The sequence below is a fragment of the Haemaphysalis longicornis genome, unplaced genomic scaffold (assembly GCF_048455015.1).
Source record: "Haemaphysalis longicornis isolate Haplotype H1 unplaced genomic scaffold, Haemaphysalis longicornis Haplotype H1 scaffold_8, whole genome shotgun sequence".
Taxonomy (NCBI): domain Eukaryota; kingdom Metazoa; phylum Arthropoda; class Arachnida; order Ixodida; family Ixodidae; genus Haemaphysalis; species Haemaphysalis longicornis.
In genome coordinates this window covers 115,195,950-115,220,976 of record NW_027526445.1, presented here as the reverse complement: position 1 = coordinate 115,220,976, position 25,027 = coordinate 115,195,950, and the positions used below count along the sequence as shown (strand labels likewise).

Below are 25,027 nucleotides of genomic sequence, written 5' to 3'. Positions count from 1 at the left end.
CCTTGTTTACCGTTTCTACGATGCGAATTGGAAACCAAAACAATGAGCAGGCCTCAAGAGACGTCTAAACATGATTGCCTGCCTACACTTGTCAAAGCGGTCAAAATTATGCGAACCACTGTCACAAAAACAAAAAGAAAAACACGGAATTCACACATTCGGGTGTCGCGTGTCACAAAAAGAAAAAAGAAAGAAAAAAGAAAAAGGAAACAGACACGGCGGTTACGAAAGTGGCGCACACAGCATTCGGCTTGTGGAGCTTACGCCTCTGCTTTCTGTTTATTTTGTGCAGTTAGGGTGTGAAAACGCTCGAAAATTAAACAAATGTGATTAAAATCAAAGCCTAATCATAATGTGTGCTGTCACTTTGCCTAGAGTCATACATATGAGAACTTCTGATAATTCAAACTTCGGATAATTCAAACGAAATCCTGGGGTCTCTTCGAGTTTGAATTATCGCGAGTCGACTGTAATTAGTTATCAGTGTGTTGGCTACGCATTAACGTTCAAGTGATACTACAATCAAATCAAACTGCAGGCAATCGCCCAGCCCTGTTTCGTGACAGTGGCTCAGGCCAGCAGCTGCCAATATTGCACAAGGAAAATTCTACGACATCATAGAGACATTGCCAGAAAGAGGCTGTTTATTTGTTCTCCTTAATATCTCCATTATTTGTTTAATGTTTGCAGCACAATTTGTGGTACTGTTATCGAGACAAAGCAGTCTTTTCAATGAACCACACGTGTATTTTGTCTTTGTGGCCAATTTAGAAGCTCCAAATGCCGACGGTTTATATACGATGCACAGCATTTTAAACTTTTCTGTTCCCAAAATTTCTCCTGGAAACGCCAACCTTTCCTTTCCGGTTTTTGTTTGTATCATTTGTGCAAACACCATCAGAGGTTATAGTGGCTCTTGTTAATGAGTAAATGAAGTTGCTTTTAGCTTGTGCTATGCCCTGAATAATTTATTTTGCCAAAGGTGGCGCTCAGTTCAGGAACCATGGTTTTTAATATGCACTTGCAAAACGCTGTCCAGAGTGAGAGGCCACCTGTATTCATCACGAGGCGGACAGTCCAAATCATGTCGTTTACTTAAGCCATCTGGGTAGGGTTGTGCGAATATTCGGGGGCTTTGAATATTCGAATGAATATTACAGTATTCGAATTCGCTTCGACTCGAATTTAAACTTTCCGATATTTCGAAGTATTTGGGGTGAACGAATATCAAAACTGCGTTCAAGTTTCGGTTTCGTTAGGCAAGCCGCAGTGCCATGGACATCAGGCCTACATGTTGACTGCATGTGGAGCCAAGACAAGCTAAGCCACATTCAGAACGTTGTCATAGACTCGTAGCCTTCTTAAGCGTGACCCGCACGGCGCGTTTTTGCACGCGATTCGGTCGCGTCGGCGTTGCACATGCAATTTTTTCACACCCGCGTCGACGATTTCGCGCGTGCGGCAACTTCTGCCTCCCTCAGAAAATGACGCGCATTCCGCGCGGCAGTGGCAGGAGCTTGATGACTTGCGCCAATGGGGAGGCGCGCGCCTCATGGCGGCAGTTTCAAAGCGCTCGAGACAGCCGGCTGGCTCTGCCAGAGTTGTTTAGGCTTACCACCCCGGCAGATATTGCATGGACGCTTTTACTAGCGGCGCGGATGATGTTTTATAGTATCGTTTTCGCCCACATTATAAGCTCCTCTACTGCACAAGCAACTTAGTGCGTGCCTTAAGTGGCATTTTAGAGAGCGCTTAGAAACGGTCGCTCGAGCTCCCGACACCACTTTGCGGCCGACGCCGACGCCATGTTGCCGCTGCTGGCCGCGCCACGCGCAGCGTGCGGGAGGTTCTGCAGCAGCATCAGCACACCTGTGACTTGCGTGCCGCATTTTCGCGAGCAGAAAACAACAGCCCGGCGTTTCTGGAGAAAGAGCAACAAAGAGGAGAGAGAGAGCCCGTACGTCGCCGTCGCTTGCTCGTTCGGCAGTCGGGCGCCCTGCTGACTCGGTCGTATCATCCGTCGGACCGTGCAGGTCCGTGGAGGCGAAATTTTTCCCACTGCAAACAATCGGATTTGGCGGGACTTATCAGAAATTCGTATCACCCGGAAGCGTATCATCAAGATTCCACTGTGTATATCTTTTTTATGAAGGTCCCGCCAAGCCTGGAAGCTCAGTGTCTCAGTGACAGGAAGCTCGGTGGCACCTGACAGCTATTCGAAATCGCTTCGAAAATATTCAAGCCCAAGGACTATTCGCTTTGAATTCACTTCGAACTAAAATATTAATATTCGCACAAGCCTACATCTGGGTTTTCACATCTTACTGCTGTAACCTGCTTCATTATTGTGATCTACCTAAGTTTGTTTAGATGACGTAATTCACACGTAATATGCCCTGTGAAATGCCTTCTTTGGAGCAGCAAGTTGTCACAGTCTGCATCACCAAGTGGCACTTGGAAGAGGGCGAAATTCGGCTTTGTATAAGTACTTTTTCTGTTGGAAATAATGTGCATCATTCAGTCGAGAAAAATTGTGTGCTTGAGTTAAGGGAAGGAAGCTGTTTTAAGACCAGTGTTTTTTTCCCTTGGGGGAACTCACCTACGGGACTTCCTACTTAACAACCCACAGGCTTAAAAACCATTGTGCCCCTATACGAAAAGCTTTGCAGATCCACGAAAATGCTCCAAACGGCCTAGTTTAATTATTTTGGAAATATCTCACTTCTATACTGAAATAAAAAATGAAACTCACACGAAAGACTGCTAGTGCCATCTAATGAAGACTAGATAAACTAAAATGCATTTCTTGTTTATTTTTTATTTCAGTAAAAATGTGCAATACAGTATTTCTAAAATTTGAAGTGCAATATTTCTAAAATTTGAATTTGTAGAGCTTTTTGTATGGGTACCCGATGCTTTTTAAGCCCGAGGGTCATGAAATAGCAAGTCCCATAGGAATGTGGTCAGTTGATTAAGTGTGCGACATTCTAAGCTCCTATACTGGTATGACCATTTTGGACCATTAGTGTTCCTTTAATAATGACATAACAGCGAACGCAACTGCAGGGCTAAAGGGCACGAGAGCTGATGAGCTACCAGTCACATGATCTAAGGACATACCAGTGAACAGCTGCTAGGATTTCAAGCAGGACTTTTTAATAGAAATACCATGCCTTGTATTAGTTCTGAGAAAGCACGTAGGCTTCAGCAAGCTTTCACAAGGAATTCAATTTCTTTGTTTGTCTTTTCCAGAAATGGCTCCTGCGGTTGTCAAGGGTTCTCCTCCTCTAGATGTCTGTTGATTGTGAAGAATAAATATGTCGGGAAGACAATTTCTACGTGACAAGCCCTGGAAGTACTTACTGATATATTGATCATTCCATGGTGCATTTAAAAACAGCCTCTTTATTGAGCGATAAAGCATTCTGCTCCGTGTTCAACTTGCAAAACGACAAAGCTTTTTGTGTCATTCATTTTACTGTACAAAAGAAAAATGTGAAACAATAATAATTTGTTGAGTAATGTGATCACACTATGTACACAATTCCTACTATAATTCCACCCAGTCACGGTTGCTTGGCACATTCTAATGTCTTGCATCCTGGATGGTCTAGCACACTGCTTTTACAGTAATCCAGGTATCGAAATGAACGGGAACTCCTGTGTTCATTTGTGCTGTCTCTTGAGTAGAGTCCATTCGAGAGAGAGACCCAACAAACGGGCTTGTGACAAGCCGCTGTGTCAATCGAGCCGGATACACTCGCGAAGATTGTTGCACTGTGGTTTTTCAGTAAACAGTCGCCACATTTCCATTTAGTCCAAGTGGTACAGCCACAACTTCTCGTACACGCAGTACAAACACACGCAGATCTTCTCAAGCTGGATGGAATAAGCTGATTTGCCGTGTGATGTTGAAGGGTCTCAGGTTTTCACTCTCACGGCACAAGTTGGACACGACTGTCGTTCTTGTGGTGCGCTTGGAGCACATGTGCGAAGCCCGAACTTCGTAAAGTTGGTAAGCCAAACAGGCGGCATATCCTTGGCTCATGGCATCCGTCCGATCGCCCCGGCGTCACTCAAATGCTACGTACAAAGCTTGCCATATTCTTGGCCGTTGAACTCCACACACTGAGCCAGATTTTACTGATGGCAGTTGTTTGCAACCAGGGAGTTTCCCAATGCCTTCAGGCAAGCGGAACCTGGTGAATCCCTGCCTTGTTCATCTTCTTATTGAGTGACACACCAATTTGCAGTGCCACGGTTGCACCGGGGTGAAGAAATTCATTTCTGCGTGCCGTCTGCCCAGGATTTGACTCCTCTAGACGTGGATTTCACGGGTAGGGGTGCTGGCTTGGTTCCTTTAGTGCCGCTTTAGGTGCAAGGCACGATGTACAGCCCATGCTTGGTTGCGGTCAGACACCACCACGTGATACACACACGCAACCCGAAGGAGAGGAGGAGAGGAGGAGGCTAGAAGCCCGGGTCCCAGTCGGTCTCCTGGGGCACCTGCTTGATGGAGTAGCAGACGAGGAGGTCGCCGTGCGAGAAGCGCACGCTGGCGTCCTCCAGCATGAGGCCGCACTCGACGTCCTTCTTGATGGTGTCCACCTCGTTCTTCAGGTGCCGCATCGACACCAGGGGTCCTGCCAGGAAATGGAGCAGGCGTCAGTTCGCCACCAAGAGGGCGTTGGGAGCAAAATAGATGTTGGAATAAACTTCCAATCGGTAATCCTTAAAATAATAAATCTGCTTGTTTTTAATAACAAAGCGTGGCTCTCGGTGCATGGTGTAGTAATGGGGATTAGTGCCCTGCGCCAAAGCAGGTGTGACTATGAACTGGTCATTCACTGAATCATCGCCTCGAAGGCATCACCTGAGTGATGCATGGGCCGTAAAAAAAAATTTGCAAACCTTTTTAAAGGATTTTTTAGCTTTTCTACTGGCTTGCAGTTCAATGAGTTCAATCAATCGATTGCAGTGCAAGCACCAGCAGGGTTGACTACAAAAAGTCTGTGCACGTAATCACGTTGGTGCAGTAGACGAGAAGGAATGTAGCCTCCTTTCGGATGATACTCCATTTTTGGCACAGTTAAAAAAAATCAGCCGTTTTTTTCCTTACCAGCCTTGCCTAGGTCCCAAAAGCAACGCACAAGTGGATTTTGATTGGTCAGGACCATGCCAAGGCCAAATTGAGCAACAAACAAACCATAATTATTTGTAGATTGCAACAGTACATGCTCTTTTTATGGGTTGAAATTCAACAACAACAAAACAAAAAACAACACTGACGGGGAACAAAGGAGACAAGACAAGGTAGTGTTTGCCGTCTGAGCTTTTTTGTTGCGCTTCGAACCATGGGAGCTACACACTCGCCAACTAGCCCAACAGGAAGCTCTACTAAGTACATGCATTCTTTGCTGAAAGAATTACAGTAAGATCCCTCATTTTTGTCCTCATTTGTACAAGTGTGCTACTATTTGAAACATTGAATACTTCACGAATAGAATTTGCTCCATGAATTTAGCACTGAATAAACATCTAAAAGGACTGTAAAGACAACATGCAGCTTCGCTCCAATCGGAACACTGCCTCGTCAAAATAACAGTCACGTCAGTTTTCACTTGAACTTAATCAAATATTTTGCTGCACTTGTGACATGATTGTGACATGATTGTGACATGATATGTCATACGTCCACCATTTGTAATCTCCTGATGCCGACCAAATTTCTGGGATTACAGCTGGAGCCAAGAGCGTTTCAAATAAAGAACATAAGGAAGGTAAGGTGACTGAGAAATGGGTACGGTAAAATAATGTGAGCGGAATTCAACAAACTTATGCGCTCTGGTGACACTGCCATCTCTTGAGCAGCTCTCGTAAGATCGAGATTTTTTAAGTCGGAACAATCATGAACGAAAGATGTTCACCACACCCTCATGGGGTAATGAGGGTTCAGGTAAGCTAAAGTCTACTTGTAGTTGCGTCTATTGCTGAAACGCCCTCGCAACATCTTACTGTGTTTTATCAGAGGTTCTAAACTTCTGCTTTCTTCACAACGGCACCATGTACATGTAGTGGCTGAGTAGCGCAGTAAGCGAAGAATTTGAAATACACCACCTTTGATTATCAGTGCTGACCTCGCTGGAAACTCCAAGTCGCAATCCTGCACTCATCTTTCACATATACCACTTCTATGGCGAGGAGTGTCCTCGGTCTACAAGCAAACTGTCTGTTGTCAGTCAGTCCAGCACTGAACGGTAAACAGCACCACTAATGCCTCTGTGACGGCAGAAACGTTTCTCATCAAAGAAAATTGTAGTTAGGTAGGTATGAACTGTCCACTTTTTCAAATGGAGCAAAGCTGTGTGTCACTGTCATGGTCCCTTTGAACTTTCAGGCAGCAGCCGAAAAACTAGGTTTGCCTTGGTAACAGTTTAGCATGCTAGATACCACGCCACCCTTTTCATTCAAGCCCAGCCTAACCGCTTTCTTAGTGAGTGGTTCAGAACCATCCGTTTGGCCCGGTTTTCACATCGCTTGAGTTAATCCTCACGGCTTGTAAGAAAAGCAGAGCCACTCGTTGAAAGATGAGCTGTACCTACCTGAGTGTATTGTCTGCTCGTCTCGAACCACCTTGTAGAGGGCGTTCTTGCGAAGCGTCCCCTTGGTGCACTTGCAGCCCGCTACGGGGATCTTCTTGCGACCTTCGTTGATCAGAAACTCCTGCTGCACCAAGGCTTCCCCTGTGGAAGAAATAACAAGGGCATTGCGGTCACCCCACTGGTCAGCTACTCGTGTCCCCTCATTCTAGACTTTTCCAGCACAGCTGAGTTGGCTTAGACGACGTAGCGCTTAGAAACTGCTAGATCAAGCCCGTGGAAAAATTTGAGACAAGTACCGATGTTCCACATTGCAAGTTTGAATTTGGAATAGAATTACGTGTGCCGTTATCGTTTGACTCAAATGAAAGTCGCATATTTACACATCCTTGCCTTGCGCAGTCAGTTGGCAATACAAATGCTAGCTTTAACATAAGCTTTACGCAAGCAAACTTTCCACTGGGGCTCTACGATCGACACTCTGAGACTCGCCACGGACAATCCACAGGTAGTCCGAGAATTCCCCATGTCGTAGGAATATATGGCAAAAACAAACGCTGGACTGCTTCTGAGGGAATCTGTGGCGACCTTGAGACTGTATCAAAGGTGACTTTGAGACTGTACCTTGAATTAAAGAGCCCCCTTCTGAACAATAATGCCTGCCATTCTTGTCTTATATCACTTAGTGGACAGGGTGACGTTAGAAGAGCACTTTTCAGCACTTGTGCGTGCCAATAAAAAAGTGTTTGCTCTTGTCACTCTCACCTAGCGACCATGTTTGGCACCTCCACATCATGAGTTGTGTGAAAACAGAGAAACATTTTACTGGGCGTTCAGAGGCCCCTAGAAAAGGAGGGCAAAAGGGGGGGGGGGGGGGAGATGGGGGAGGGGGAAGCACGACTGGTGTATTGTCGACAGCAGCAGCCCTCAGAGCAGCTATTCATTGAATAGTCTCGTCAGAGCTGCCCAGCACCTCAGCCCAATGCCCACCATCTGGTAAGGGTTGTTGAGACAGTTCCAAAGGAGACATTAGAGCGTTTAGGTTGCCCCACAGACAAGGCAGTGGCGCTAGCTACAAGGGAAGGTATGGGTTTGCACAAGTTACCATAGGCATCGCAGTCAAGGATTCGACAAATGTTCATCTGCTCAGGCATTAAATGAAACAACAAAACGCAGTCAAAGACCCTTATGGGTTCTGAAACGTCTTTAAACGTTTTATGACTTGGTTGGCGACTGCATTACTGTTTCCGCCATAGGTGTTTTCGGCACTGAATAAAGCCAAGTGTGCAGGTGGGCGCAAGCAACGTCAGAGGCGGCAACATGCCGTAATGTCCTGAAAGGTTAAGCGGCTGTCTCCAGCTAGTAGGGCTCTCTGAAAGAACTCGGTTTGAGGCTAAAAACTGCGTTGATGGTGAGTGGGATCTCAAACGGTGCTATGTGAATCTCGCCGTGCTACATCACGTTCATTCCAGCCAAACAGTGGGCCGTGAGCACGAACTAGATCCGGGGCTGGTATTGTGGGCAGCAGCAAGGTGACCCCGTCTCCTCTTTCAGCCTCGAATGACAGCAAATTAAACTGAACGGCCCGGACAACCAATATGGAACATCAAGACAATAAACCCCCTTAAAGATTTCAATCATTTGGTGCTGTATCTTACCTGCCTCCAACCTCGACGCCGTATCTACAGCAGCTACCCGTCGATGGCTGTCTGAGCCTGGGTTGATCAAGCCACAACATGGAACACAGCGAAACGCACAGATATCATACGTTGAACGCGACACCCACCGTGTACTTCCTCGACGTCCACCAGGGGTAGCCGCTTGCCCAGCTCCTTCTTGATGTCGTCAATGAGGTGGTAGATGACGTTGAAGCTGCGCAGCTCCACCTTTCCCTCCTCTGCTGCCGCCGATGCTGCACTCAGGACGGGAACGTGGAAGGCGTACACAACGCCTGCGGGGGGGGAAGATACCGTATTTACTCGCGTAATCCTCGCACTCGCGTAATCCTCGCACCCCTAATGTGAGCCACCAAAACTTGGATTTTTTGGTTCCTCGCATAATCCTCGCACCCCCAACTTTGCAGTGGCGAAAGTTGCCTGCTCGCGAAACCCGCATGGTGCACGCGCTCTCCAACGCGCGCCCTCCCCCGCCGCCTCTTCGTTCGGCGAGAGCGCTGAGTATCCAAAGCCATCCAGGCGCCCTAACAACCTGCATGGCTACTCCCTAACAGGCGCCCTAACACGCTACTCACACTGTCCTTGAGCCGGTTTCGCGCATGTTTCGCGTGCGTGCAACTAGACGTTGTTCACGCAGCCCGCTGTCGTGTCGCCATCGTGGTCCCGTCGTTGAGCAGCAGCAGTCAGTGAGTCACTCGCGTCAGTGGTGGATAGCTCGCTGCCATTTTGAGAACTTTTTGATCTCTTTGTTTCGTGCTTGGTGCCGCTTCGCCATGGGGAGGAACGCCAGCTACACTGCCGCTTTCAAACTGAAAGCGAAAGAGTACGCGATCGAACACGGCAACCGTGCCGCAGGCAGGCACTTCGGCGTCACCGACTTCAGCGTGCGTTACTGGAGTAGGGCACGCACATACGACGACGAGATAAGGCGCGCGCCAGGAAGCAAAGGCGGCAATTTCATGAACGCTGATCGACGGGAGACTGTTTACGTTGTATATAATAAAATAAAAAGAAATAGCTGCTGTTGGCAACACTGAACTTACATATACAAAAAACGACCACTACATTTAGCAGGATTGGCATAAGGCAAATTGGCAACACTGTGCACCGGATTTTTTTTTCTGCCGCATAATTATCGCACCCCTATTTTTGCATAGACTTTTCCGAAAAAAAAAGTGTGAGATTATGCGAGTAAATACGGTATAGCATGGGCCCCAGCGTCCACCAACCAGGGTGTCAGAATGAAGTGTTTTTTCGTTTCGTTTTCCGCTTCATTCCCTAGACAAAAATTCTATTTCGTTTGAGCTTTGGAACGAACAAAAATAATGGTTCGTAAGGGTACACAAGGGCTCGGGGTGGCCCGCAAGAAAAATTGAGAACTGAGTTACCGCTGCGCTCTGGCAGCACTTGTGCACAAGCGCAGAGTGACTTGTAGCTGCTTTTATTGAGTATGTCGCTGCAATCTGCGTATGCTGCTGTGATCACGTGAAACGTTGCATTGTCCTTTTCTTTGCTATTTTTACGCCATGTTTCTGAATTTCTGTAAATCTGCAAAGCACACCCTTGCAACAATGCCTGAGGGGAACCAAAGTTGTATCGATAAATAAATTACTTAACGAATAAATAATTAAATAAATACATGAATGAATAAATAATTGTATAATTTAAATGAATTATACAATAAGCAAACACAACTGGGATGTCTGCTTTGCAGCCACGTGCGGGTGGTGATCACACGGAGAGATAAGCACTGACCATCGACACAGGTGTGTAGTGTTTTAAAGAGTTGCAGAACTTGGTAACAGATGGAGGGAGTAGGGAAGCAGGCAGCAAACCTGTCGAAAGAAAGACGGCAGCAGCAAAACAAAAGGTGATTTTACGGGCCAGCAAATTGATGGCCATCTCACTGTATGCAAGTTGGGAATGAACGCTGAAACACCTGAACTTTCCACTCGAACCGAAAACTGAAATGAAATCTTTTCCGCTCAGTTCCTGATTAAATAATAAATAACGTTTATATTACGTTTTTGTTCTGGCTAAAAATGTTTTTTTGTTGTTGTTGTTGTTTCCAGTTTTCGTTTCGTTCCGACACCCTGCCACTGATGCTTCTCTTGTATTTACGGCAGCACAAACACAGAAGTTGCATATGTGGGCTGGTTTTACCAATTTGAAGGTCGATGCAGCAACATGACAGCCCAACCATGCTCTGGAACATAGAGTTCCATACTGACATATACTTCTCGTGTCAGCTGGTCTTAAATGTGTGAACAAAATGTTGCATTCATCAAAACACGGCTTGCAGCCACGTGTTCAGCAGCTGACACGAGAAGTTGCTAAAGCTTATCATATCAACAAGAGGCGAGCCGGATGTGTAAGCCAGCCTTCTCCGACGCTGTACGAGGAGGAACAAGCTTTTTCAGATGCCACCTAACTCTGTGAGCAATTATCGGGCCTTTACGTGGTTTTATCAGAAGTTTCAAATTTTGTTTGTTTTCACCACATCAGACTGTACGTGTCGGCTATAAATTTGTGTTCCTTTCCAATAAAATACTAGTTGCGGGTCAGCGCCCGTCTTGTGATTTTCTTCTGTGTCCCTCATCATTTATAGCGCTGTTATTTTCCATCGTGAATATGTACAAACTCGCCCAACTTTCCATCTTGTGTCAAGTCATGCCAAGCGAAACGCAACGCTTCTCCGCGGTCCACTATGCTATGCTCATTGATGGGGCTGATGCCTAGACATTAGTGCGAGAGATTTCCCTCTAGTATAGATTGGTATAAAACTCTCTGCTTCGCAAGGTCCTGCCAGGAATTGGAACAACTTCAGCTCCACACTCCACGCACAAGGTGGTTGAGCACGTCTGTTCTCTGTGAAGAGTCGGTATGCACTTTGAATTTGGAGCCTCACAAAGCTGTGAGACATGAGAAACACAACTGAGTAAAAGCTTACACTAAAACCAAAGGCTTTTTTCAATGTGGAATTTTGGTCGTACATCAGGTAGCAGCCGGCCACTATCGGTCGTGTGGCAGGGGCTAGGAAGGAGTTTGTAGCGACCACATCGCTGACGTGGCAAACCAGAATCGTGAAAGGTGTTCACGTCTAGCGACTGCAGATATTCTGTCGCGCACGTGCCTAACCAGCCTCACCACCTGAAAATGTCCCCTCTTCATTCTTTCTCCTGGTTTTCATTTACCGTCGAGTCCTGTGCTGCTCAGACGTAATCCTAAGGGGCTCTAGGTTTCTTGCAGCACTCTTGCCGAACTGTGAACATGTTTGAACGTTCTCACAATTTTCTTCGGTAGTCCATTAGCTTAAGTCTTGTCTTGCTTTAATTTGAAACAACTGGGACATACTTGGTAACTAGCTCGGCCTATATTTGGCAACAGAGCAGTTTTTTCTCTACCAAAAACATCCATGAATAATGATGAGCTTTCAAATTTCTTGCCATTGGGGGAAAAATGACACCATTTTCGGAATGTGGGAGAGTGGCAACCTCTCCACTAACTACATTCCAGCATTTAAGCCATGCAACCCAACAGACACTCAAGGGCCTCCCTGCATATAACTTTTCAAGCTCACGATTCTGTTATTCTTTTGAGTGGGCAGCCAGTTTTACAAATTAGCATCACTGACCTCACACGTGCCTGGCACAGCAGCCAATGGACAGCACCACTGGTAACTGGATTTGCTTGTTATCCTGCCGAATTATTGGAATTTTGCAATGAAATTGATGGTACTAGAGTAAGCATGGAAGATACTATAACATTCCGCCTCTAAATGCAAATTTTTAGAAGAACTTGACTAGCCCTTAAGGGCCATGCAGACATAACACAAGTTTGGTTCATTCAAAAGATTGCCTCGTTAGAATCATACTGACACCCCTTTTAGTGCACACTTCTCTCGATTAAGCTATATAATAAGGAAAAAAGGGAATGGCCATGCGACCCACTAGCTCATTTCCCCCAACAGAAACTATGATGTCATATATGCCAGCTGTGCGATTGGCTGAGGCTGGCAAAAGCAAACGCAGATTAGGCAGGGCTTATAAGCTCACTGAACGAGCTATTTGCACTTTCATTTTACATTTACATTCATTTACATTCATTTTACAGCAGTAAGAATGGTGGGGTAAACAATGAAAGCTATGAAAATACAAGTAAACACAGCAGTACCGATGTGCACTGCTGTTGGTACTGGGCGCACTATGCTTGTTTTAGCTGCACAGTAGTACGGCGCTTTGGAGTTGTCTGATACGACGCTGGCCAATTGGCGTAAGTGACGGTGTCTTACGTGACCCTTGTTTGTCGAGGATATCCCATGTTTCACAAAAAGATTACTACTTTCTACCGTAACAAAAACCACCCAGGTGCAAATATGGTCAAAAATAAAGCAACAGTGGACAACGGTTTGCGGCCCAGTCTCGTAGCGCCATCTAGGAGGACTGATGGTAAGCAAGGCTGCAGAGCTTAATGACGCACTGGAAGTTCATTTGAATAGCCGCCCGTGTGACTTCATGGCAGACGCCATGAAAACACACGATTTGGCGGTAGAATCAAAATTTTAACTTATATTGCTTAATTTCTCTGTGAATACGGCATCATTTTCTGCTGGACAAGTGCTCGGGGCACTATAAAACACTAAATATTTTGAATAAAACAAACTTGTATTTTGTCTGAATGGCCACTTTGCAGCACAATGCTGCAAAATCACTTCCTACGTTTCTTTTATTTCTTTTTTCTTTTTTGTGCCCGAACTTCTGAAGAACGAGCACTGGTCCCAACTGGAGCAGCCTGTTCCCACAGCACAATGTCTGCAATGCACGAAGAGGCTCACCGTTGAAAGGTTGAGCAAGCTCAACGTCGGACTCCGACACAGGGCCCACTCCGTAGTGGATGATGTCCAGACGGCAGTTCTGGTGCGAGTGGTACGTGTCCAGGAGGTCCAGCACGGCTTCCACCGAGCCATCGACATCAGCTGAGGAGAAAAGAAAGGGAGCAGAGTATTGAACGTCTAGCTGTAATGCGTTGTTCAGTTACATTCCGCTCAAGAAATAAAACTGCAACACCAGTTCACAACACGGGAAAACCGGCCGCAGTGGCCCGGTGGCTAACGCGTTCTGCTTCTAAGCCTAAAGATGCTGGTTCGATGCCGGCAGTGACAATTGTTTTTGGGATGGAGTGTGGGGACCCCGTGGGTCCCCATGCCGGCCGCACAGCACCATTAGGGTTAACTGCCTGGTGCAGCTGACACAGGGATGCTGCCTTAGTAATAAAGCGTGTGCACACGTGCAGCGTGTGCTTTGCCATCAGCGCTAACAAAGCGCCAGGCTCTTAGCGGCCAGCTTCCCTGCCGGCACCCTCCTCCCCCTCTGGAGACCCTTCTCTCCCAGCCGAGATGACGTCGGAAAGCGGGATTGCTCTGCTGAGGGCTTTTCTGCGGAGGTCTGGAACCACGCAGGTCGGACAAAGGAGCTGGGGTTCCTCGACCCCGGCACGAGGCGGGTCTCCCCACAGGAGGCGGACCGATTCGGCAGCCACAGACAGCGGGAGTCTCCACCTTCCGCCTGAGCTCGGGACAGCCGGTCCAGTGCGCGTTCCATATTATGACCGAGCACTAAAGCATGGTTTCTTGACACTGCCTGGCTCCGAGCACATCCTTTGCACCTTTCGAAGAGTCGAACAAACCCTCAGTGGCGTTCTCGTGACACAACGTGAGGATTGTGGCTTTGGTTCTCGTGTTTTAGCTTGCTAGCTGGGTTATATGGTCCATTTATAGCGGCAACCCCCACGTTCTGGCACCCACTGCGCCCACATGAGGTGATGAGCAAAAACACCCGTGTGCCTCAAATTCAGTGTACGTTAAAGGTCTCCACGTAACCAAAATTAATGCGCAGCCCTCCATTATGCTGCACCTCATAGCAAAGGTGTAGCTTCGGCGAGTTAAACCTCCAAAATTTGATTTTTTTTTTTTTGACGCCATGGGGAAGTTTTTTCTTCTGCTGAAATGTAACGGTGCACACTGCAAATGTCGTCTGAAACTCGAGGCGAATTAATTCTTCTTTTCGATATTGTAAACTAATAAATTGGTAGCGCGAAGTAAAAAGCAATGCTTAAACAGGAAAACAGTGCACAAATAGGACAAAGATGAGCCACCAAGCAGCGCTGTCTCATGTTCCTTTGTCCTGTTTATGCGCTGTTTTCTGTCTAAGCATTATGAGCCAAACGGCCCATGTTAAATTTCTTTTTCAGTTAATTAAAAACTAGAATCCTCAAAGCAATGCAGCTGCTGCTTGCCATCCTCACTGATATCGGTAGCGCATGGTGCGCCATGTTGCCACCATTTGTTGTTCTTTCACAGAGCTTCCAAATGGTCCAACATATATCAATCAATCAATCAATCAATCAATCAATCAATCATCATCATTATCATGCTGTTTGAGTACAGTGCAGAACAAAGGCCTCTCTAGTATTCCACCAGTCCACCCAGCATTGCGGCATTTTAGCCGCCTCTTTGTCACAAAATTTTCCCATCTCATCTCTCCGTGCAGTTAATGGTCTTCCCCCTACATCTAGTCTTGGCTGTCGGCAGCCACTCTGTTACTCTTCCTGCTGAATGCCACCGCTGCACATTATTTCCAGCAGCATTTCTTTTTCATAGCTGGCATTAGCACTGACAACTTGCGTTTTCACTGACAACTTGTTGAAAATGCCTATAAATCATCCAGATTTTCGCCACAGCAAACACTCGTTCACTTGAACTTCATTAACGTATTTACATGCAGCGGGAATATGTTCTTACCTCAGCATGGTTGCTGATGCCGCTCACGATAGCAGTACCTTGTTATCGTGCCACAGTGCGGGCAGAAATGCTAACAAAGCAGTCTAACAAAAGAAATTAATCTCAACAATAGGCAGGGATGCCAGCATGAACACTGTGGCTTGCAATTTAAAAATGATGATGATGATGACGATGGTTAGCATCTTCCCCTTTGTAACAAGGTTGGCGTTGCACAGTGACCTTAGTCGTAACGCCACTGTACAATCACTTCACCATAAAAAAATCCCTTCAAGGTATTTTTGTGCTATTCCGACTTAGGTCGGATGTTTTCCTGTCTTCTTTGCCACTCTTTTCCCATCAACATTCTAAACTTCTTTTAATAACCTCTACTGCTTTCCAAGTCCCTTCTCCGTTAATATTAAAGCCAAGGGCTTCTGGAAGCTGGATTTCTCCCTCAACCAGGACTGGACGGATACCTGTGCACTCCGTTACAATATGTCACATGGTTTCTGGCTTCCTCCCACAACCTGCGTGCAGTTCTTCCTGAACGTGCTTGCGGACAAGCATTTTGTGGATACGCCGCTACGACAGAACGCCGTGTGGCTCTACTTGGGTCCAGCGAGCGAGCTACGGCGACAAGCTGAGCCCCCAAAGTGCTCTGCACTTGAAAAGACCCCCCGTACCTTTGATGACGACAGGCAGGCTGGGGGTGTCGTCAACAGAGTACTCCTTGGGGCGGTTGGTGAGGCGCTTGCGCTTGCGCCGCTGGCCCAGGGAGCGGCGCTGCTCCAGCTCTGCCTTGTACTGCTCCAGGTGGCGCTGCACCTTGGCCTGGATGGCCCGGTACTCCTCCGCGTCGCGCTCGGCCCGCACCTGGGAGTCCCGCCACTCCGTGACCTGCTGAGCACGCCTCTGCACATTTGGGGGAGGGGGGGGGGGAGAGGACACGCCGCTCTCAAAAAAGGGGCCACCGCCCATCTCCTTCTTCTCACAGTTCCTTCAATGCTATACACCAGTTCTGAAATCGCGGAGTTCTGGCGCAGCATCTGGGGGACAAAAGGTGGACTCTGCTGAACATTTATACGACAGTGGAATCTCTTTAAACCGTACCCGCATAAGCCGCCATTTCTTTTTATTTATACGTAGTTAAGCTGGATCCCCGACTAGGTTCCCTTTTTACCTAATGCATTCGGATAAACCGTAGTGCCGGTTAGTACGTACTTTCTTCATGTCCCCGTCAGGTACAGTTTAATGAGGTTTCACTGTACTTCGCAGCTTGTTCTTCGAATTAGGAAGCAGTATATACTGTAATGTTCACTTACATTTCCACGGTTTTTCTTTTCATGACTCACAACAGCGGCCGCAAGCGCTTGAGTATAACTTCAACTTTTTGCCAAAAGACAACAGACTAGTCAACTTGCACCGTGCTTGCCCTGTTTAACCCCAGCTCCAGGGGGCCGACCACAGACCAGCTTTTGACACACAGGGTGTACGGGGAGTTTCACAACTGGTGTATATTACAGTCAAATTTGAACATAACGAACTCGGATAGAGTGAATTATGCCAAAGTTCTGCCCGATGTGCTTTCGTGTGGAGCGACTTGGACTTTGAGCTTGATACAGTCTACAAACTAAGAAACTTAAAACGCACACTCTTTCAGGCACAAACGTGTCGTACTGTTGTTTCAACTAGAGTAAACTAGATTATGGGTTCACTATATTCTAGCTCACTCCGTTTCAACTGAACGAATGAATTGCGACAAGCCACTGGTGGCCGGCCCACTGAACGCCGGGCCGACCGCTACTGTTTGAGGGTCAACGAGCCGTGCAGAAGCACAGTCAAGCCAACCCACCCTGTTTTGAAGTCATATGAAATGTCATAGGAAGTCGCCAAGGAGGATGCAGAGAGGAGGGCAGCATTTTTTAATTGATTTTTCTAGTGAATAAAGTCGCGTAAACGCAGCGAGATTGGTCAAAACAGGGCCTACAAGACTCCTCCAGACTACAAGTTGCACTAGTAATCCCACAATGTTAACAACTCGCTTCAGTGTCCCTTCAAGATAATCCACCGTGTTGATTGAGCGTGGCAAAAAAAAAAGTTGAAAGTCGCAGCGCATTTCAAGATTCACGCATTTTAAGATGTACATTTCTCTACAATAAATTTCCTTTGGAGTAGAGTGGTGAGTGGCGAGTGAGTGGCATGGCATTCATGGTGAGTATCATGGTCTTTCTCTGGTTATCGCATTTTCAAGCAACTGTTCACATTGTTTGCAGCAAATTTTATACAAAAATTCCCTACAATTGGGTTCAGTTAGGTATATCGAACTATACCTCGTCTAGCAAACAAATCGCACTGAATTACGCACTTCGTTATAACTAGGTTTGACTGTAGAAACTTTGCGTGCTCCTGAGTAGCAAGCTTCCTCTCTCACTCAGGAAGCTGGTATATCACCAATGCATTCTCCCTGTAATGACCTATGGGGCAGAAACTTTGGGTCTCACTAAGCAACCTGAAAGAAGACTTGGATAGGCCTAACGGGCTACGAAAAGAAGAATGCTGTAGGGGTGATGAAACGATGATGAGGAGCCCTGCCAATGGAAATGCAACGTACAGGAGTGGTTAAAGCTTAACGCCATGTGTATGAGCACGACCGCACATGCAGGCTTCTGCGCCAGCCAAGAATTTCGGGAGTGCACAGTAGGCTCTCCCAAGCGCGTAGCTTCCAATCAAGAAGCATCGCAGATATCGAGTCCTGCAAGCGTGATGAATAACCAGAGCACATAGTGGAAGTAGCTGTCCACTCTGGCTATTCATCAGGCTACTGAACTCGACATCTGCAATTCGTAATCTTCCACAGACAGTGTAAAAGAAGAGAAAGCTTGAAGAAGCTGTCGTAAAAAACAGTGTAAATACAGTCGTGAAGCAAACAAGGATTTAGAAATATTTCATAAATTCTGGAGGCGAAACACAAAGTAGAATAAGCCCCTTGCAACATGACGTAGCCTTCCTTTTCGCTTATTTTAGTTGTATGGTGTCCGCTTTGAACTAGGGGTTGATCAGTTAGTGAAAACATGGTACCACGCTTATAAGAGACAGAAACTGCTCCTCGGTACATGTCTAATTAAAGACGACAAAACAAGTAATCAAATCACCTGCAAACGCATCTATTCAAGGCATCATCTGCAGACACATGCGCACTGACCCGCACGCTGCAAACGTGAATGCAAGCATTTCTTTGGGCTGATACAGAATTCTGGGCAGAAGCGAAAACACTGTGTCCCTGTAACTTTAAGAGGCATTCTTCTATCGCATGAAGAAGGGCAAGCCGTGCACTCTCTCGCATACCAGTGAGATCGACTTCTTGGAAACTTCGTTTTTAATGTGCCCATTTCAACCCGTTTCCACCTTTTCATCCGTGTTTTATGACTGTGTGCGCCCACCACCATGAAAGATCGTCTTTATAAGAGATGAGTTGTGGTCACCTCTGATTCGACTTCGATGATGACATCCCCGGCGGACGGAAGTGACCTCCAGCCAATCACTTGCACCGGCGTTCCAGGTGGCGCCTTCTGTACTGGCTTGCCCCACTCGTCAAACATGCCGCGAACCTTTGAAAAAAGCACGGGAGACAAGAGTGTGAGAATGCGTGTCGCTTTTGGTGAAACACTATGCTGAAAAGAAGCTGTGCTGCTGCTTATTAACAAACTTACAAAATGGGCAGATGAGAATGGCTTCTGTTTTAACCCAGAAAAAAAAAGCACGTGTGTGGTCTTCTCTAGGCAGCGTGCTATCCGCCCAGATCCCGTTATTAAAGCCAATGAAAAACCCATAGCATTAAAGGGGTTCTGACGCCAAATTTTAAGTCTGTATAAAACCTGCTGTAGAGGCTTCCTCTGTGTGCAAGGACACTCAACACGAACACAAAGTGCTGGGTACAGCAAACGTTTAATATATATTTCAATTCACTTCTAAGAAAGTACTTAAATACTCCTTCTGGAGAATGTGACCCATCGGTAGCGCCACTAACCATGACGTAACAAAGCATAACAAAGTTTCAGCGACATCATACCAGGTTAGCGACTCGAGCGACGTCAACGTGAACCGCAACTACTACAGTCACCTGTTTGGTCGGATCAGCAAGCAAGGGTGAGCGAAGCGCGAGCCCCCAACTGCTGCGTTACGAAGCACCATGCATGGCTACTGTTGTGCTATGGACTACTGTCCAAGCAAATTCGGGGACTCTGTAAGCTTTCACAAGTTCCCCTGAGACGAAGCACAGAAAGACTGCTGGCTGGCTGTGACTCAAGTTGTAGGGTGGTTCCAGGCACTCTACTTTTATTGCTTTTTATCACACTGGACGCGAAAACACGTTGCACGCACGACAGGCACACTGCGGAAGCTGCACTATCGCTGCGCAGGCGGCAGCCGTGGCCGTGAAATGGCGCAGGTAGCTCGAGTGGTAGCGTGTTACCGCTGGACTAAATGGGACTCAAGTCACAAACAAAGCTGCACATACGAGAAAGGAGTTAATGATCCAATGGTGGATTGCATTAAAAATTGCCATCTGCACTGCTTACGAGAGTGGCAATCGAATATCCGCCGCAGTGTTAAGCCTAACATCTGTAGGCGGACCTGTAGGCAGAGCGGCCGCCTGCTCCGAGCGCACCTCTCCCCACCCACTCCCTCGCGCGTCGTTCCCTAGCCGCGGCAGCATTTAGCACTTGAAGCACTTGCATCACGTCCACGGTCGCATTTTAATTAAGCAGCTGACGAGATCAGTATGTAGGGAATTTAGCAGAAACTACCGCCGATACAGAATCGACAGTGCCACGGCAGCTCTGCTTTTCGGTAGAGATTGATGACTGCAAATAGTTATATCCGTCTGACGGTCGCATACTCTGTGTAAGTGAAGGAGCTGGCCAAGCGGAAGTTTGCTTACGGTGACGCCACGACCTCCCTCAGATTTCCCCACCGAAGTGCTACTCGTGTGAATATCGCTTAACGTGTGTGCAAGAGCAGACGCCTCAGTAAAGTCGCAGTGTACCGCAGCACCACATGGTAGGCACACACGGCAGAGCATCTTCGCAACACTGTGACGTCACTGCTTAAATCGGCGCCCAGAAACCGAAACCAAATCCTGTTAACATGAATCGTGCGATAATGAATCACTCACTCAGAATATGTGAAGATCAGAGCACGTATCATTCTTTCTAAAGCAAAATGAAACATTTCCAACAAAAAAAGCAACAAGAAACAAATTTGAATCTCAACCCCTTTAAAGGGTCCATGAAGACAAAATACACTTTAGTTCAATTTGAAAGAACTAACTCAGTCAGCTCCATTCTAGCCACGAAATATATGCTCAATTTAAGTAAAAAATGCAATAAATATTGAGAAACTTTCAAGTTTTGTGCTACAGTGACGTGTCACGGGCCAGCACTAAAATAATGACACCGGAGTTTGAACTGCACGTTCGCATTCTAGTGACACGATCAAACGAAACTACAGGCCCCACTACAATCGAAGCTCTTTGATGCAGTCAGCTGCAAAACTCCACTTCAAAAAACAGCCCGCACCTGGAGCCCCCCTCCTTTGGATCGTGCGCATGGTGGCACCACTGCACACACTATCCAAAAAAGAAACTAATTATTCAAACTGACAATTTAACACTAAATTTTGTTTGAAAGGTGCATAATTCTTTCACTTTTGTACTTTCCTGAGTTACTCATTGCTTCCTTGTTTTTTGTTGCGATGGTTTCTGCATCTGCGCAGCTGCCTCAGCCGATTGGCACTTGTGCGGGCACTCCGGCACAACAAAGGCCCCACCTGAAGTACTAAATTTGCAGTTTTCGCTCGGTCTACATCACACTGTATGCCAAAACTAAACCAATGGCTGATCAAGTGACTCTAAATAATCCTCTCAAGCTTGTGTAAAGCCATCAAGGTGTATTTTTGCCTCCATTTTCTTGCTGCCTAAAGACCGCATATGACGCGCAGCAGACGACAAAGCGCAGGTGATAACGCATCTCACTGACCACATGGCCACAATCTTTTACACATTTTTTTTACTATTCTTGATTTGAATGCGTATAAAACACTTGCGTGGTTTTAAGCAAGTTCGCCTTCTTCAGCACAACAAATTTACGTAAGCACCAAAATACCATTTTCCATTCAGGTCGTCGAGCGGCAAACGACGTTGTATAGTTTATTTTGTCACCAACAGATGGCGCCACCGTATGGAAAAAATCCAGAACAGTAGACCTATCGTAGTGGTACTTTTTGATGCATGGAATCTATGGGGAGTTTCGCAACGCCTATACCAAGTAACCGTGACTGCAATCGCCGGATCGTGTTTCTTGGCGGTGGCTTACGGTAGTGGCTGCCAATCGCACAAACAAGAGATTCTGCGGTGTCATAGCGAAACCTCCGGAAAGTAGCCGGCAAATCATCGCTGGTTCGCCTGCTTTCCTTAACATCTCAATTACTTGTATGAAGTTTGTGGCAATGGCATCATTTCCATCGCTACAAAGCAGTCCTACTAATGAATTAAACTTTAATGACAAAAATTTAATCACCTCACCACACAGCGGCTTGCACAGAATGTAGAACGCATCAGTATATGAACAATTTAAAAGCAGTCAGAAAATCTCCAACTGCCCTCACCTTTGCCCAGGACTGGCCAGCAACTAGGTAGGCTCCTTTCCTCAGAGTCCCCCGCTGCACCAGGGCTGTCGACAGCTTCCTGCAAGCATTCATATCCACTTAAAACTGCAATGATGATGACTGCCCAATCGATACACGTCTTCCATGCGCACTACTGGTTACCCAAATGTGTTTGTGCAATTTTTGGCTGTGTGTGCAGAAATCTCCAAAGTGTGCACCAAAGCTAGGGTGGCTAGAATGGGAAGGTGTGATGACCGCGGCGCCTTTCCCGCAGAGCAGGTGTTCCCCCGGCGCGTGCCTGCCGCTAGGGCAAAACAGAGCGCTGTTGTCAGGGGCGCCGTCAGCATTTCCGCGGGGGAAAGCCAGTCCAGCGGCCAGCCTCTGTATCAGCGCCTGGGCGCGGACTAGTTGCTGATTAATTGATTGTTGGGTTTAACGCGCCGACGCAACGGAGGCGATGAGGCGCGCCGTAGTGGAGGGCTCCGGGTTAATTTTGACCACCTGGGGATCTTTAACGTGCGCCGAAATTTCGTACAAACGGGCGTTTTTGCTTTTCGCTTCCATCAAAAAAGCGGCCGCGGCGGCCAGGAGTCGAACCCGCGACCTTGTGCTCAGCAGTGCCACGCCTTAGCCCCTGAGCCACCGCGGCGGGTAGGAATAGTCGCTGTGTGTTTTGCTGCAGATTATTGCATATTTTGTGTATGACTGCACTGCTGTGCGGTGGCGGATATGCCTTCTATTTCAAAGAAAAGCTCAGAGATGGTGCTTCATGCTAGGGTGCAATTTCGGATACAAATCTTGTTCCGAAAAAGTGTCCCTCTTTCGTGCACCCGCGTGTCAAGACCTGATTTTGAAGTGGTCGCGTGTTATTCCGAAGGCCAACAAGACGCTTCAGGACAATTGGGCTGTTTGCGCAAAGCGCTTTGACGCGACATGAACAGTTCTAGCATGTCATACACTTAAAACCCGATCTAACGCAGCCACCGAAAACCGCGTATTTCGTTAAATCGGGAACCTAGTAAAATCGGGACTGTCATTTCACAAGCACTTGATTTCATAAATTCCATGTCTAAAGGGAGTCGCATCCCAGCAGCTACCGTGAGATTGTAATTGTGGCGGCTATGGTGCTCGCTTGACGATAATTAAGCGATGCACTAGAAGTGCACGGGGAAAATAATGAGCAAGCTGGGGCTTCTTGAAGTCATTGCACCCCAGCAGTCACGCGAAACACAGCGCTTTCTGCTGTACCACCTCCCCGCTGAGCGGACCGTTCTTGGCTCTCATATCCTTGAACCACGTAAATAGGGCTTCCTCCAGTTTCTCGTGCAGGATATATGTGTCCTTGAGGTTATTTTTCTTCGATGCAATTCCAGAAGAATTGACATGGATGATGGCGTCATTTCCCTTCAAGATTGTGGGAAGCGTGCTGGCCAGGACGCCATGCACCACGGGATTGTTGAGTAATTTATCACGTATAGTTCCATGAAAACAAATGCCTCTTTTTTTCTGACGTGGCGTAATCATCTCCGTGGTGTTCTATCCGAACACATTCGAAATTTCTCATTATTAGATCTATGTCTGTTGCTCGAAATTCTTCGTTAAATCGGGAGGTGGCGGCCGGGGAATCTATTTCGTTAGTTCGAGTTCATAAAAACATTAATCAGAATTTGTTCGTTAGATCGAGTTTTGAATGTACTATTTTACCGCGACTAAATCTAGTACGTGGTACTACAAGCAATGCTCCTCCACAGCTGAAGCAGCAGCACTTATTGTGTGCTAAACATAGTTCATTTTTATTTCCATTTTGATTACAAAAGAACCGAGAGCAAAGGCAAAAAAAAAAAACAAAAAAAAAAGGCTTGCCGTAAGTGAAAGAAGCAGCAGAACCGAACTGCATTCTGCTCCACGCAATAAAGTTTGCTCGGCTAGGAACATGTTGCATCTTTTTGTTTGGTTTTCGAACTACATTGGGAATGAAATGACTCCAGGACGTTGCATTAGAACGTATGCTGCAATTTAATGTTGATTTGGCTGGTGTAAACAAAGTTATCTACTTTCGTACGTAATTACGCCCACCACCACCACCAACAAAAGATACGAGTGGCTAGAATAAACATGCCGCGCGATCCTAGCAATTAATATAGCGCTCACCTCGAAGAAAAAAAAACAATACTTCACATAAACCCTGCAAAAAGCCCTGTGCCCCACATAAGCTCCCGCTCAGCGGCTTTAATGTGGCATTTCTCAAGCGCCTGCTTGCTTTCTGGCAGCTTAAAACTCGGATGTATTTAGCCGTATCGCAAACCCCATGTTACCGGTAGCGCAACACAAGCCTTGCCTTGTCTAAGGAACTGCGGTATTAGCTACAATTTCCAGAGCTCAGTTAACGCGTCTCCGCCGGGTCGTGGCAGAGACGCGTAGCAAGGAGAACGGCCAGAACGGCCGCGTGAGCTGACGGCGCCCCTGACGACAGTGCCGCCGCGCGGCATTCACGCGAACGGGGGCCAGCTTTTCCTGGCCGGTCATCACACCTTCCCATTCTAGCCACCCTACCAAAGCCATTCCTAGCCTACAAACACTGACAGCCTTATTAGCAGACATACATCTCATCCGACCCTGCTCAAACCTAATCCCGAATCCATGCTCAACAATAATAAAGCTAATAAAACTGAGCAGCAAATTTTAGTGTGTAACAACCCTGTGCCCCATATTGCATAGCCATGGGTTTTACCCTTTATTTGGGCGATGGAAGGGAGTAGAAATGGATGACCTGCTGCTCACCGGAACCCTCAGTGCCTCCTGACAAAATAACAGGCTCAATTTCTTCACAATTCTTCGGATTTCAAAAGCTGCTGTGCAGTTGTGAAAGCACTCAAGAGAAAGCACAGTACCCCACCACTCGTAAAACATGTTTGTATCATTTGCTTTCCATTCACGTGGATCTTCTTCATATTACTGATTCTGATTGTGGGGTTTAACGCGCCGACGCAACGCAGGCGATGAGGCGCGCCGTAGTGGAGGGCTCCGGATTAATTTTGACCACCTGGGGATCTTTAACGTGCGCCGAAATCTCGTACACACGGGCGTTTTTGCTTTTGATATTACTGCTCTGTGGCCATTAGTTAATCAAAGCAAATAACAGTATTCTTGATTTGCAACACTACGTGTTCCAGCTTCAAGCTCACAAACTTATTTTAAAAATAAGGACATTCGGTTCGCATCAGCCAGTCCCGCAACTTAGGCCCTCAAGCAGAGTGCAAGAAAGTAGCTGGTCAGCTGTCTCCCTTTCTTGATTCATCATCATCATTATA

At 46.8% G+C, this 25,027-nt stretch overlaps 2 protein-coding genes across 6 annotated transcripts in view; one reads left to right on the top strand and one right to left on the bottom strand.

Moving 5' to 3' along the window:
- Sym (symplekin scaffold protein) overlaps positions 1-3,346 on the top strand; it is a 97,836-nt gene extending 94,490 nt beyond the window's left edge. For all 5 annotated transcript variants that reach the window (XM_077681010.1, XM_077681008.1, XM_077681007.1 and 2 more), the window contains one exon: positions 3,253-3,346. The gene's annotated coding sequence lies outside the window, so the exon portion shown is untranslated. The remainder of the gene's footprint in view (positions 1-3,252) is intronic.
- A 341-nt stretch (positions 3,347-3,687) lies between these two features.
- Mif2 (mitochondrial translation initiation factor 2) overlaps positions 3,688-25,027 on the bottom strand; it is a 38,206-nt gene continuing 16,866 nt past the window's right edge. The window contains exons 11-17 of the mRNA XM_077681011.1: positions 21,717-21,795; positions 18,536-18,661; positions 15,737-15,965; positions 13,110-13,250; positions 8,386-8,550; positions 6,603-6,743; positions 3,688-4,643 (exon numbers count right to left, since the gene is read on the bottom strand). Of these exons, the coding sequence (XP_077537137.1) occupies positions 4,471-4,643; positions 6,603-6,743; positions 8,386-8,550; positions 13,110-13,250; positions 15,737-15,965; positions 18,536-18,661; positions 21,717-21,795 (1,054 nt within the window). The 3' untranslated portion in view covers positions 3,688-4,470. The remainder of the gene's footprint in view (positions 4,644-6,602; positions 6,744-8,385; positions 8,551-13,109; positions 13,251-15,736; positions 15,966-18,535; positions 18,662-21,716; positions 21,796-25,027) is intronic.